General features: G+C 58.5%; 1 protein-coding gene across 10 annotated transcripts in view; it reads right to left on the reverse strand.

Moving 5' to 3' along the window:
- Positions 1 to 322: 322 nt before the first annotated feature.
- CEP104 (centrosomal protein 104) overlaps positions 323 to 13,215 on the reverse strand; it is a 35,887-nt gene continuing 22,994 nt past the window's right edge. For 3 of the 10 annotated variants that reach the window (XM_021095224.2, XM_084962627.1, XM_084962628.1), the window contains 9 exons: positions 12,039 to 12,215; positions 10,650 to 10,856; positions 10,237 to 10,359; positions 7,519 to 7,555; positions 7,274 to 7,340; positions 6,654 to 6,762; positions 4,949 to 5,302; positions 3,470 to 3,560; positions 323 to 2,621 (listed from right to left, as the gene is read on the reverse strand). In XM_021095224.2, the coding sequence (XP_020950883.2) occupies positions 2,506 to 2,621; positions 3,470 to 3,560; positions 4,949 to 5,302; positions 6,654 to 6,762; positions 7,274 to 7,340; positions 7,519 to 7,555; positions 10,237 to 10,359; positions 10,650 to 10,856; positions 12,039 to 12,215 (1,281 nt within the window). In that variant the 3' untranslated portion in view covers positions 323 to 2,505. The remainder of the gene's footprint in view (positions 2,622 to 3,469; positions 3,561 to 4,948; positions 5,303 to 6,653; positions 6,763 to 7,273; positions 7,341 to 7,518; positions 7,556 to 10,236; positions 10,360 to 10,649; positions 10,857 to 12,038; positions 12,216 to 13,215) is intronic. The other 7 variants (XM_021095230.2, XM_021095228.2, XM_021095229.2 and 4 more) reach the window with 7 other exon arrangements.

Below are 13,215 nucleotides of genomic sequence, written 5' to 3' on the forward strand. Positions count from 1 at the left end.
CTCACAGAGGAAAAAACCACATGAAGAGACTACAAACCTCTGATGGGCACCGTGAGAGCACTCAGGAAACATCGCATTTTATCCCACGGATAAAACCGATCAATAGGCCTCTCTAATCTACATGCTGCTTAAAAAAGGCTTTAGGATCTTCAGCAAAGCCCATTTTGATAAATAGCTTATTTAAGGAACTAAATTCTCTCCTGGCAACTCAGTGCCCACTACCCCTCTCTCAGCAAAATCCAGCACTCCTGAGGTGTCAGGACTGAGCCACACCTGCGTGTTTACTTTTTAATTATAATCTTAAAGTAAAAGTGACACAACATTTAGTAATCTTTTTATTAATATACTCAGGGAGAACTAACCCCTAAGCCCTAAAAACAACAACAACAAAAATATATTACTTAGATACTTTATAATTCTGGTACCTGAAATAAATAGAAAACTATGTCAAAATATTAAAAAGCTGCAAATTTTCATTAAAAGTATTTACAATGGAGTTCTCGTGCCAAATTTATAGATACAATTCTTTTAAATTAGATAGAATATTCTGAAATACGAAAATAGAAATAAATATTGTTAAATATCCGCAACATACTTATGAAATTTCAGTTATTAATTACTGTTCCCAGTTTAGATATTTATATCTAAATACGAATGGCCAAAGGAACTTACAGTTTCTCTTATATTTCTTTACCCTTTATTCTTGGTTCCTTAGTCATATATACCTCTGTAAAGCCCTTAAGAGCCACTGGTCACTGCCAGGAATCGTTTTTAACATAAACACGTGATTCTTCTATAACCAGTAAGCCTAGTCTATTTTAAATGCACTCACTTTTGTCAATCACTAAAGATTATGTGTTTTTACAAATACCTTCTTTTAGTTGTAATATATAGAAAACATTACATTTATATTTTTAAACGTTTTAATTGGGAGGAAAGCATAATTTCTTGGTTAATTTTCCCCACTGTTCTCTCTAGAGAAGCCTTTTCTCTCTACTTCATCACCAGACTGGACGATCATGGCAACGTCCCTGAAGTCAGGGAGGGTCGTTTTTAGTAATTCCTTAGCATCCACCCGCTGCCCCGTCTAGTAGTTTCACATTTTTCTTCTAAGCTCTTCATAGAGTCTGCTTCTGAAGGGCATTCTCAGTCTTGCTCAGTGCTCCGCGTCAACCGCATGAGGAGATGTTACTTTACCAAAAACGGAGGCGGATTAGTACAAGCCCATGGTCACGAGCACATCCAGGGAGCGCGGTGCTGAAAGGCGCGCTCAGCTTTTTAACATACACTCTGTCATCTCACTTGGCTGGGAATCAAAACCATTTGCGCGCTGTTGGTGCCAATTCGGTCGAGTCCATGCATCTCTAGCTGGCATCCTGAGAGCCCGTCCTGGTCATGGGTGAGACAGAGAGAGCCAACTTCTCTGGGCCTCTAGTGGACTGGACCTCTGGGGACCACAGGTGTGGACAGGAGGGTGGCATTTCCAAGCAGCTTTCAGACAAACACCGGCTGTGCCCCGAAGCCACCTGACGCCACTTGCACGGGACGGGGGGGGGGCTGCCTGGGAGCTGGTCGGGAGACTGGATGCTGAGGTTTGCTTTCATCGTTTGAAGTGGTTTTTGGTGTTTAAAGTATCAAGCGGAGGGTTCAAGAAAAGTGAACTTTCAGCTCCAATTCTGACCCGGTCTGAGCGGGACAGGATGACAGACGCCCTGAGGCCGCTGGCCTGCGTGGAAAGCTCCCCGGAGTATCACAGAGGAGGTCGCTCGGGCTAGAGTCTCTACCAGCCCTACATGTGCCCCAGGGGTTTAAGGAAGGGCTGCTGGACTGGCATGCCTGCTCAGGAGAGTAGGACCCTCGGGGATGTCCTTTCACAAGAGTAAAGCCTTGTGGCCCGGAGGGAGGGCCTGGCATGGAGCCACTAGTGTTAGTTTAGATGCCCGGGTGGGGGTGGGGGTGCCAGGCAGGCATTCAGCAGGCGAGAGCCAAGGGCCCTTCCAGGAACCGCTGTTTGGACCTTACTTCTGGCTGCTGTGGACACGTGTGCTCCGCAGGCCTACGTGGCGGGCAGGTGTGTGGGGGGCACCAGGACCAGCATCCTGTCCCACCTCCCGGCCCGGCAGGCCCTGTGGGCCTTCGGCCATGGCTGACAGAGACCCACGTGCGAGCGGTTTATAGGAGGTTTTTATGGAACTCACTCCAAGATGAAGAGAGAGGATGCTGGGCCCTCGACGTGGACCCGTGGCTGCGGCCAGTGCATTTCTCATCGCACAGAACAACCTCCCTCCTGGGAGCCCGGGCTGAGCAAGGGGGGGAAACTGTGAGCCGGGCTCCAGGAAGTCAGGGCCGGACGGGACACGGTGCCTCCGTCAGCCCCACGCACGGCGTCCATGGGGGGACGAACAGGGCAGAGGGGGTCCATTTCTGGGGAGGCTTCCAGGAGATGTGCTCAGGCAGGAAAGCTGTTCGGACCTTTGGGGACAAAGGGGACAGACGCGTGTCATGTCACCGCTTTGTGCATGTCCTGCCGGAGCGCCTACTCAGGCCCCCCTTGGGGGTGGGGATCTTGCTTCCGCCCCTCGGTCCTGAGGTCCCTGACGTGGTCGTGGCTGGGCCTTTACCTGCGGTGACAAAGACAGCATGGGCGCCACGTTGGAGGGGACACCATGGTGACAGGATGCATAGCCTAGCGAGGCCAGAGGAGCCGGGGGCGGGGGTGGGGGAGACGGTCCCACCGGGGGCTGGCACCCTGCATGGGTCACAGCCACAGGCGGCCAGGCCATGCTGGCCACGCGAGAGGCTGCCCAAGAACTGAGGGGACCTGATGCAGGGCGGGGAAGGTGCTGAGCCCTTTACCTAATCTTTAGCTTCAAAAGAATTAGCTCCCAAAACAAGAAAACCAGCAGTGGTACGACCCGAGCTGCCTCCTGGCTGAGTGACCGAGGGTGGCTCCCCGGCCTCGGCCCCTGCCTCACAGGAATGGGCGTGGGGGTGGCAGTGGGGGTGTGGGGATGGCAGCCCTCCCTCCCCCCGGGGTCTGGCGGCCTCGGCACAAGACTGTTTCCTTCTATTCTCGCAGATTATGGGCCCCTAAAACAAGGCCCTGTGGCCAGCAGGCTTTCAGGTCAAGACCGGCTTTCCAGGGAAAACTGTCCCTTTCTTGTAAGGCCTCCTGAATCGGACATGAAGTCACTGAGACTGTGACTCAGTGATCAGGCCACAGCCTTCTCTGTGGGTTACGCCGCCTGACTGCACCTGTCCGGATGTGTGAGCTGGTGGCGTGGAGACCTCCAGAACCGGGGTGGCCCAGGGAACACCCGCGTGTGGTGTTGGCTTTTGCGGGAGCCACTGCGCAGCCTGGGGGAGGGCAGGGTTGTCAGGGAGGGGCCTTCAGCAAAAGCTGGTGCCACATGACGCAATCAGGCCACTGGTTCGGGACACCGAGGGGGCCCTGGCCGCAGCCCCTTACCCGGCGGCAGCGCGGGTGGCCGGGGCAGCAGGTGCGTGCGGCGCAGGTTCAGCGTGCAGCCCATGGGGCCCATCAGGTGAGCCTTCCAGGCCTGGAATGAGAGAGGCACGGGGACGACTGAGCCAGAGCAGCTCTGCGCTGCGGCCGTGGGAGTGGCCCCCGAGCTCTGCGTGTCCCGCCTGAGGCCCCGGCACAGCGCACCCGAGAGCTGTTGAGCACCTGCTCTCTTAAGGCAGCGGCCCATACCTCACAGCCCTCCTTGTGCTTGTCCCCACTGAGCACAACGTGCTGAGGCTACTGTCACACAGGTGTGGGGACGTGTGATGCTTCGGGGTGTGTGGCCAGGGGCTGAGGGTGGCCCTGCTGGATAGTCGGCAAGGACACAGGGACCTTGGTGCTAGGATAACGAGCAAAAGGCTTTCGCCAGCGCCTGTGACAGCAGGGACAGCAGGGTCCTTCCCCAGCCGAGCCCGTGGAGGACAATGCAGCCCAGCAGCCCAGCGTCTGTGACACTTTCTGACAGGAGAGGAGAGGAGCCCTGCACAGCAGGACAGACAGAGGCTGAGGGGCAGCCTGGCCTGGTCAGTTTTCTGGGTCCAGAGAAAGCCAGAGGCATCGCTGGGTCCATCTCCCGCACCAGGGCCCCGAGGGCCGGGACCAGGGTGCCCCCTGCAGGACGTGGTGGGTGGAGGCAGGTCTGGCAGCGAAGGGCGTGGGGGCAGAAGAGGCTGAGCAGGAGTGACCCTGCCCCTGACGCTGAGGCCTGGGGCATGGAAGGCCGGGGACATGGGGGAGCCATGCAAGGAGTGGGGGGGAGGAAGACCTGACCCCCCACCCAGCGGCTGCATCACAAGCACGGCTCCTGCTGGCAGGGGTGGGGAAGCGCCTGGAATCAGACTCCACGGGGCTTGGTTTTACTCATCAAAAGGGACGGGGGCGGGGGGGGGGGGGAGTTCCCGTCGTGGCACAGCTGAAACGAATCCAACTAGGAACGAGGAGGTTGTGGGTTTGATCCCTGGCCTCACTCAGTGGGTTAAGGATCCAGCGTTGCTGTGAGCTGTCGTGTAGGTCGCAGACGAGGCTTGGATCCCGCGTTGCTGTGGCTGTGGTGTAGGCCGGCAGCTATAGTTCCAATTAGACCCCTAGCCTGGGAACCTCCATATGCCGCGGGTACGGCCCTAAAAGGACAAAAAACAACAACAAAAAAAGGGACCAGGGGTTACAGCATCCGGCCAAGACACCCGTCAGGGTCCCAGTAAGGAGAAGGAAGCCAGGAGCAGGAAAAATAAAACCCTTTGAGCTTCTCCCCACAGAGCCTCAGAGACGTTCAGAGGTTCTGGCAGGAGAGGGTGATGGGAAGTGGAGCAGTTTCGCACGGAGCAGCCGTGGAGCCGGCCTCCTCCCCAACACCCGCTGCCCTGTGGCTGGTCTGGCACCGACAGCAACCTCGACGGCACCCCCCCAGCCCGGCCCCCTCACCTCTTCTCCGGGGCTGAAGTTCTCGTGGCACAGAGGACAGCGATTTGCCAGCTTCTCCGGTTTCGCAGCTGAAATGATTTCATTGAGACAAGAACGTGTCACTCCTGTGACACATGAACGGGGGCAGAAGAGCAGGGGCGCCGGCGGACGTGAGGTCTGACCCCCCACCCCGACCCCGCAGCCAAGCCCCTGGGGGACCCAGGGCCGGGGCTCACGGTTACAGTCCTTCGTCTTCAGGTGTCTGGGCAGCTCCTCCTTGAGGACAGCCTCGCTGCAGCGGTAACACTTCCCAAAGCTGTCCCTCCTGTCACACTCCGTCAGCAGGTGCTCCGTCAGGCTGGAAATCTCCACCACCTGGATGGATGCCGAGATGCGGAGGTCACACCGCAGAGCAAGCAAGGCGCCTCCTGCCTGGCTGTCCCGCGGGAGGGGCAGTACCGTCTGTGACCTCTGCAGCCACTCGGCACACCTTGCTGAAGACCCCATGTCCTGCTAGCAGGCAAAGGCCACTGCTAAGGGGGACAGGGAAGCCATGGTCCCTGCCAGAGCAACACCCACAATGGGGTAGAAGGGCTCAGTGGCTCTCCGTGTGGCTTTGGGTTCAAACCCAGGTTCCCGGCCAGTCCTAAGACTGGGCACGGAAACAGACGATGAGAAGGGAGCCCTTCGCCACTGTGACACCCTAGGGCTTCGTGCCACATGCCAGGGAGCCAGGCCCTGCTGGTGCACGAGCCCCCCCGCCAGCCGGTGGGTGACGGATCTTTGGGCTTGAGACCCCAAGGACAGGAGAAGGTCAGCCTCCTTCTGTCTAGAGCAGGGCCGGCTGCATCAGGGGAAAGACGCAAATGGGGGCAGGGGGGCTTCTCAGAGAGGCTGCCCGGAGCATCAGCCATGAAACATCAACAGGGCGGGAAAGGTTAAGATGAAAAGCCGCTGCTGCTACTGAAAAGGCCGGACAGCGTGGGTACAACACAGGCAGGCAGCAAAGGACGCGCATCCAGCTGTGTCAAGAACGGCGACAAACCTGTCAAAATGAGGCTGGAGACCTGATTCAAAACACGGGCCAGAGACCACAGGTGCTTGATGAGAGAGGTCAGCGAGAGGCTGGTGGGGGGATGGCGCCATCCCATGACTGGCAGGAGACGCAGGTGGGGAGCCCACCTGGTGGGTGGCTTGAACCGTGGCAGCACAGCTGGGGAGGTGGGTGCCTGGCCACTTGGGGTGCTGCTCGCTCTGGCTCTGCAGCTGGACGCAGGTGCACCCCCCAGCTACGCGCTCACGTGCGCTGGAAGACGTGCCCGAAAGACTCAGTGGCAGCGCTGTTTAAAACTGTCTCCAGCCGGATGCCACCCAGATCCGACAGAGCAGGGACAGTAAGCATGGTGGAGCGGACAGCGGAGCAGCATGAACCCCGACAGACCGCCCAAGCGCGACACGGAGCACACCCGGCAAGAAAGAGGAACAGAGACAACGATGCCCGGAGGGGGAGGTGCCCAGGCACCCAGCCTGGGCTCATTTTGTGCCAGTTCAGGTGCTGCAACACCGACTTGTATACATTTACGTGTGGGTCTCACACTTGGATAAAAAAGTCGGAAAAATCAACGCGAACAAAAAGAGGGCTACACCCTCGGTGACCTTCACGCCGCCCTTCCTCTGCAGACGCTAGGACGGGGCGCTTGTGGGACGCGCCCTCCAGGAGGCTGACCTGTCTGCAGTGGTCGCATCGTGTCAGCATGAGGCAGTGCTTCCAGTAGTGCAGGTCCAGGCCCTCCTCGGTGAAGGCCTCGCTCCTTTCCCCACAGAAGATGCACAAGCTGAAACGGGGCGGGGGGGGGGGGGGCGTGAGAAACGAAGCACAGGCCCGGCTCAGCGGTCCCTTCCTGCCGGCTCTCCGGGGGCTTCGTGACTCCCTCCCCCGTCTCCCCACCGCGGGCGCCAGCTTGCTGGATGGGGCCCCACTAAAGGGCACAAAGGCGCGACTGCACCGAGCAGGCGTCTGAGATGGAGCAGCGGAAGGTCCCTGTGGACTCCGGGCTCGTCTGCATCACTGAGCAGAGGGGACAGTTTAGGTCTCAGGCAATCAGATGGATGTCTTGCTCAGACGCCCCTGGGCTTCTCTTTGCTGCTGCAAGTGTGTCTAGGACACCCCGACGGTTGACGGTCGGGGAGGCGGGGTGGCCACCTGACTCAGGGTCAGTGCCGCTGCTTTAGGTGACAACTTCCTGCGCTTGTGAAATCACTGAAAGAGCCGTTGGCTCACACGGTCCTGGTGAACCGGGGGGAACACGTTCTCTGGACGGCACCTTTGTGGGGCTGGTCACTCACTTGTCTAAGTCTTGATTCTCTGGAATTTCCGGAGCACGAGGTGGGGCCGCTTCCCTTCCTTGAGGGGCTGAGCAAATGAAAACAAAGTAGCTGAAATAGCTTTTTACAGAAAACATCTCCAAAGCATCAGCCACCAGCCGGGTGTGACCCATGTAAGAGATGCAGGGCGGGGAAGGGACTCTGTCTCATTCAGCGTGGACCACACCCGCTTCCCCCTGTTTCCCGGCGAGGGCGCTACTACGTACCCGGCCTCCTGGCCTCGGCAGCTTGGCTCTCCTTGTCCTAAGACACAAGAACAGAAAGATCAGGGACAGTGGCTGCAGAGGGTCTCTCCAGTACCTACTGTGACCCCGAAAGCATAGCCCCAGGGTCTGTGGAAGAATGTCCACCCGTGAACAACACGCGGCGTTGTTCAAAACCCTCGGCGGCTTTTCTGTCACCTTCCAGCCTTTCATCCTGTTCTCCCACAGCCCCTCTCTCGGGGACCCCGTCTCTATGGCAAGTGTTGCCCAAGGCCACCTGCCCCCTCCTCCTAGCTGCCTGCCCGCTGTCGGTGCGGCCCGGGGCACACTTCGTGGGCTTTCTGCACCACATGATCCCCCCGCCCCCCGCGACCCAGCCGGGCCCCCGTCTGTCTGCACAGACCCCGCGGGTGCTCTGCTCACGACATAAGGTGTGTGTCACCTGCACCTTTCTGCTGCTCGGCAGGACCTTGGGTCTCTCATGTCACTCAAACCCGACTTGGTCAGACCTCCCACTCTCCTCCCAGCCTCTGACGCAGACAGCGGCACGTCTTCCGGGTACTCAGGCCGCAGGACCTGGGGACATCGGTGCTATAGCCCCCACAGGCCCTGCGTTCACACCTCCCGGAGGACGAGGATGGAAGTCGGGGGATGAGCCCTCTCGCCTCGGCTTCCCAGGCCGCCTCCCTGCTCCTCCAAACACAGTGACCGCGTCACTGCCTCTGAAATGGTCTTCACTGTGCTTCAAAACCCTCGGCGGCTTTCTGTCACCTTCCAGCCGTCTCCACCATGCCCATGGTCCCCTGAGCGCAGCCCTGGCCTCAGCTCTCCCTTGGATGACCTCTTAGGGCCTGTCACACTGTGTCCCTGTGCCAGCCTGCTCCCCCCATTGTCTCCCCACTTCCTCATGGGTCTTGGCTGCTGTCCGTCCCTCCCCACGGTGAGAGGTGACAGTCTTGTGCTCACAGCTGTCCCCTGGGGGGATGAGGGCAGTGCTGGGCACGCTGCTGCCCAGGGCATGACAAGGGAGAGGACTCGCTGTGCCCATGGGCTGGAACCTGCCCTCCTCCAAGTGCTCTTCTCCCCGAGGCTCCCTGCTCAGGGTGCTGTGACCCAGCGCTGCTCAGAGCAGGTCACGGGGCAGCATGGGCCTGGCCCTCCCAGAGCTCCCCCCGGGTGTCAAGCCTCCCTCCCCACATGGCCTCAACACCTCCGTCTGCACAGCCTGACACCTGGTGCCACTGGCCGCCCGGCCTGGGGAGGGGGTCAGGCACCTGCCGTTTCACAGAGCAGGGACCAGCCAGTCCCCCAGACGCTGCGTGTTGTGCCGCAGGGCAAACGTGGACACGTGACACGTTTGTAGAAAGTCAATGTTTACATGACAGGAAGTGACTTCTCTCAAACCGATCTCTGAATACGCAACCACAGAGCAGTTTCAGAACCGGGGAGCTGGACAGTCTGATGCTTGACTCACAAACAAGGTTCGCGTGACTGATACACCAACAAGTTTGCCAAGAAAGCAAACTTACACAAACGGATTCTAGGCAGCACAAAATTAAATCTTGTTATAACTTTTAGCTTAACCTATGCTTTGAACAGATTAGAAAACTACCTAGTAATTAAAAAAAAATTGGGGGCAGGGCCAGGGTGTGCAGCAGCTTGATTTGGGACCTCAGGGCTCCGACCAGGGACTGAAGCTGGGCCACAGTGGGGAGAGCCCTGCATCCTAATGCCTAGACCACCAGGGAACTCCCAGTAATTCTGAAATCTTCCCAAAACTCATGAGTAATCAGGCAATTTAAAAATTCTCTGCTCCTCTCATGAGTTCTGAGGTGAACGAATGGCGTGGTGGTTGCGCAACAAGGTAAACGTACCTAACGGCGCACAGCCGTGCACCCACCGACGGTTAAAATAGGACACTTTACGTTATGTATGTGTGGGTTTTCTGGCTGTGCCCATGGCCTGGAGAAGTTCTCAGGCCAGTGACCAAATCTGCACCACAGCAGTGGTGGTGCCAGAACCCTGGGCTGCGGCACCGCGAGGGAGCTCCCTGTGTGGAGTGGGATTTACAACCATAAAAAGGGGAAACAACATTCCGACCTGCAAGACCCCCTCAGTCACCATCCGGGGTGGCGGGCCGGCATCCAGGCCCTCCCCGAACGCCCGGGCCACAGCGCTCGTCCTTGCCTCTCGCTTCCCATGAGACCCGCCCTCGGGACCCAGCTCGGGCCTCGCGGGGCTGGGACTCTCGTGGGCCGACCGGCCTCACGCGCCGCCACTCCCTCTCACTGTTGGCCTGGGGGACTTGTCACAAAAACCAGAGTGATGAGGTGAGCTGAGAGCACAGAGGCAGGGCAGCTTCGAAGGGACACGTTTCCATCAACCTAGTGCCGGGTGGTCCTCGCGTCGGGGCCTCAGCGCCTCCCGAGGGCGCGTTTGCCCAACACCCAGCCCTGACCAGGCACAGACACCAGATCCTCAGGTCCACGCTTGCTCCCCCGCGGCCGGGACGGGGCGCTCGTCCCGGGAGAAAGACCAGCGTGTGTGTGTGTGTGTGGGGGGGGGCTTGTTTACCCCAGACGAACTCGCAGCGCGGCAGGAATAAAGACACCCACGCGTGTGAACCCGGGAGAAGCACCCGAGCCCGCGGGCGTCTGCACAGCGAGGAGTGGTCCCAGGCCTCCCGCGCGAGCCCAGCAGCGCAGCCCGACCTGGGCCCACCTGGGACTCCGCCTGCGCGCCCTCCAGGGCCGCCAGCTGCCCGTGCAAAGCTTTCATTTCTTCCTTCTTTCGCTTCTCGGCCTCGTCTGCAGCTGCTCTTTTCTGCACCTGGTGCGGGATGATCTGCCATGAGAACTGCGTTTAGGGCGGTCTGACACTGAGAGCCGGGAGCCGCGGGGAAGCCATGTTTCCACCCGTCGTGCCACCGCCCCGGAGACTGACGGCGCACCTGGGATTCACTTTGGCTACTGTTGGTGAAACTGCAGCCACCCCGCGGCCGCGTCACTCCTGTCACGGGCAGGAGGCGGGGAGCCCCGGGCCAGGGGAGCAGGTGGGATGCCAGCTCTGGGGACTGTGTCCTCAGGCGTCCCCTGTGCCACCACCTGCTGAACTCGGGCTGAGAGTGGACTCACCCTGACTTGGGTATCCGCAGGTCTGCCGTCTATTCGGGCAAATCCCTCAAAGAGGGTTTTGTACAGGACGTTCCTGCGGGCGGCGCTGTCGTCAGGTGGCAGGTGCTCCAGGACGGGGCTGCGATGCTGCGCATACAGGTCCAGGATCATCCTCACAGCCGCCTCGCGAACCTCGCGCGCCCTGTGCTCCAGCGCCCGCACCGAGAACTAGGAACAGGGCAGGGCGGTTCCGGGTCTTAAAACAGCCCCGCTTGTGTCCTTACAAACATTTGAAAGGTAAAGATCTGGACGCCCCGCCCCGAGTTCCAGTCACTCCAGTCACTCAGACTCAGCTGTCCCCACTCGGGTTACCCGCACAGCTGAACTCAGGCTGTATACACACAGTCATGAGTGGTTTGCGTTTTTTCTGCTTCAGGTCTTAACTAACATGTTTTCAAATCTCTTTGCGGTCGTGGTGTCTGACGTGGGGGCTCCGTCCCCAGACCAGGGACCCAGGCTGGGCTGCGGCAGTGAAAGCTCAGCCTCTGGTCCACTGTGTGTGCCATGGACTCTCAGCCACAGAGAAAGGACAATCCCTTCACGCACCCCTCCAGACAGTTTGCTGTGACCGTTTACGGAAGCAGAACACTGACTGTGTGCAGGTCTCTCTGGCCCCGCCCTGCCCCCTCCCGGTGGGGGGGGGGGCGGGGGTCGAGGGGAGGCCGGGGTGGGGGTGGGCATGTGGCCCCGACTGCTCTTGCCACAAAGTGCACCCGCCTGCTGTGCGTCCTGGGAGGTCTTTCATTGGACGTTACAAATGGTTTACTGGGCTTTTCATTCTGGCCCTGTTTCCTCCTATTCAGTGTTACCTTTTAAGGCCCGGGCATCATCAAGACCCACTTCCTCCACCCTAACCGCCTGACGGACGTGTCACATGCACAATCACAACGCACTGTCACTGCACAGAGGGGCCCCCATCCCCTGCTGGTGCCCTGGACTGGACGCCCAGCCTCGTGCTGGCTGGGCCGCCTGACTGCCCCTTGCGCCCCCACCCACCACATGGCTAGACTGGACCCCAGACCCTGCAGCCCGCATCCCTGCACCCTGTTGAGAAGTCCTGACGGGCAGGGTCCACTGGAGGAAGAGCCCAGAGCACTGGCTGGGAGGGTGGACGGAGGGAGGGTCAGGGCGGCACCGAGGTCTGTGCCTGAGGCCAGGGTGAAGAGCAGGCGCCCGTGCAATCATGGAGTGGGCGCAGCTCCCTCCCCCCACGGAGGTGCTGGGGCAAGAGGGGAGGAGCGACTGGAGACGCAAGCTGGAGAGTCTTGCAGAAGACGGGCAGTGCCCCCAGGGAGACACCCGGCCCCTCCCTTGTCCTGAGGTGGCCCTCCCCAAGCAGCGCATGCTCACCTTCATCACGCTGTCCACGGTGAAGCCCGTGCCCTCTGTGCCCAGGTCCTTCAGCAGCCGGGCCAGCAGGGACATCTGACTCATGGCCAGGTGAGCCGAGCAGTTTGCTTTCAACGGCTGGACCAGGTAGGACGGGATGATCTGGAGAGACCGGACTTCCTTAAACAGGGCCACTTCCTGTAAACGCAACAAACTTGTTAACTTTCACAGGAAGGTGCAGGGGCAACTTAGCGCACTCCTCCAAGTAAGCGCTGACGCAAACCGGAAGTAAAGAAAGGACAGTGACGGTGGCGGTGACGTCACTGGCCTATGAGCTCATATTCCCATGAGTCTAATTAACACTTAAGACAGGGAGTTCCCGTCATGGCGCAGTGGTTAACGAATCCGACTAGGAACCATGAGGTTGTGGGTTCGATCCCTGGCCTTGCTCAGTGGGTTAACGATCCGGTGTTGCCGTGAGCAGACATGGGCTCGGATCCCGTGTTGCTGTGGCTCTGGCATAGGCCGGCAGCAACAGCTCCGATTCGACCCCTAGCCTGGGAACTTCCATATGCCGCAGGAATGGCCCAAGAAATGGCAAAAAGACAAAAAAACAAAACAAAACAAAAAAACCCCAAAAAAACCACTTAAAACAAAAACCCAGAGGCTACCAAATAACATCACGATCACGTGGAGATTAATGAAAGCTTTATAGAAAATGTGATCAAGACATAAAAGCTTCTCTTCTCAGGATTCTATAACCTCAAGAAGAAGGTTTTCTAATTTCTAAAATTCCAGCAGAAATTAGCTCTGCTGTGAGAACCACCATTTCAACTCTAGCTGAACTGAGGACACATGGGTTCAGACGAGAGCGGGTGAATCCCGGGCATTTTCTCCTTGCTGCACCCTCAGCGTATGGAAGTTCCTGGGTCAGGGATTGAATCTGGGCTGCAGCTGTGACCTATGCCAGATCCTTAACCCACTGCACCGGGCGGGGGATCAAACCCGCACCTCCACAGTGACCTGAGCTGCAGTCCGATCTTTAACCTACTGCGCCTCAGCGAGACCCCCACAGCATGTTTTAATGTCTCCAAGCAAACGAGTCTTCCTATAATTCAGAGACTTATCATTTAATGAGCCAGATGCATAAAAAGAAAAAAAGGGTAAAATACTGAAGAAGGAGCCTGAAGAGATGACA

Source organism: Sus scrofa, chromosome 6, assembly GCF_054392235.1.
Source record: "Sus scrofa isolate SSC_HxYL_T2T_F1_AM1 chromosome 6, Sscrofa_HxYL_maternal_Yorkshire_Landrace_v2.0, whole genome shotgun sequence".
In the NCBI taxonomy this organism is placed as follows: Eukaryota; Metazoa; Chordata; class Mammalia; order Artiodactyla; family Suidae; genus Sus; species Sus scrofa.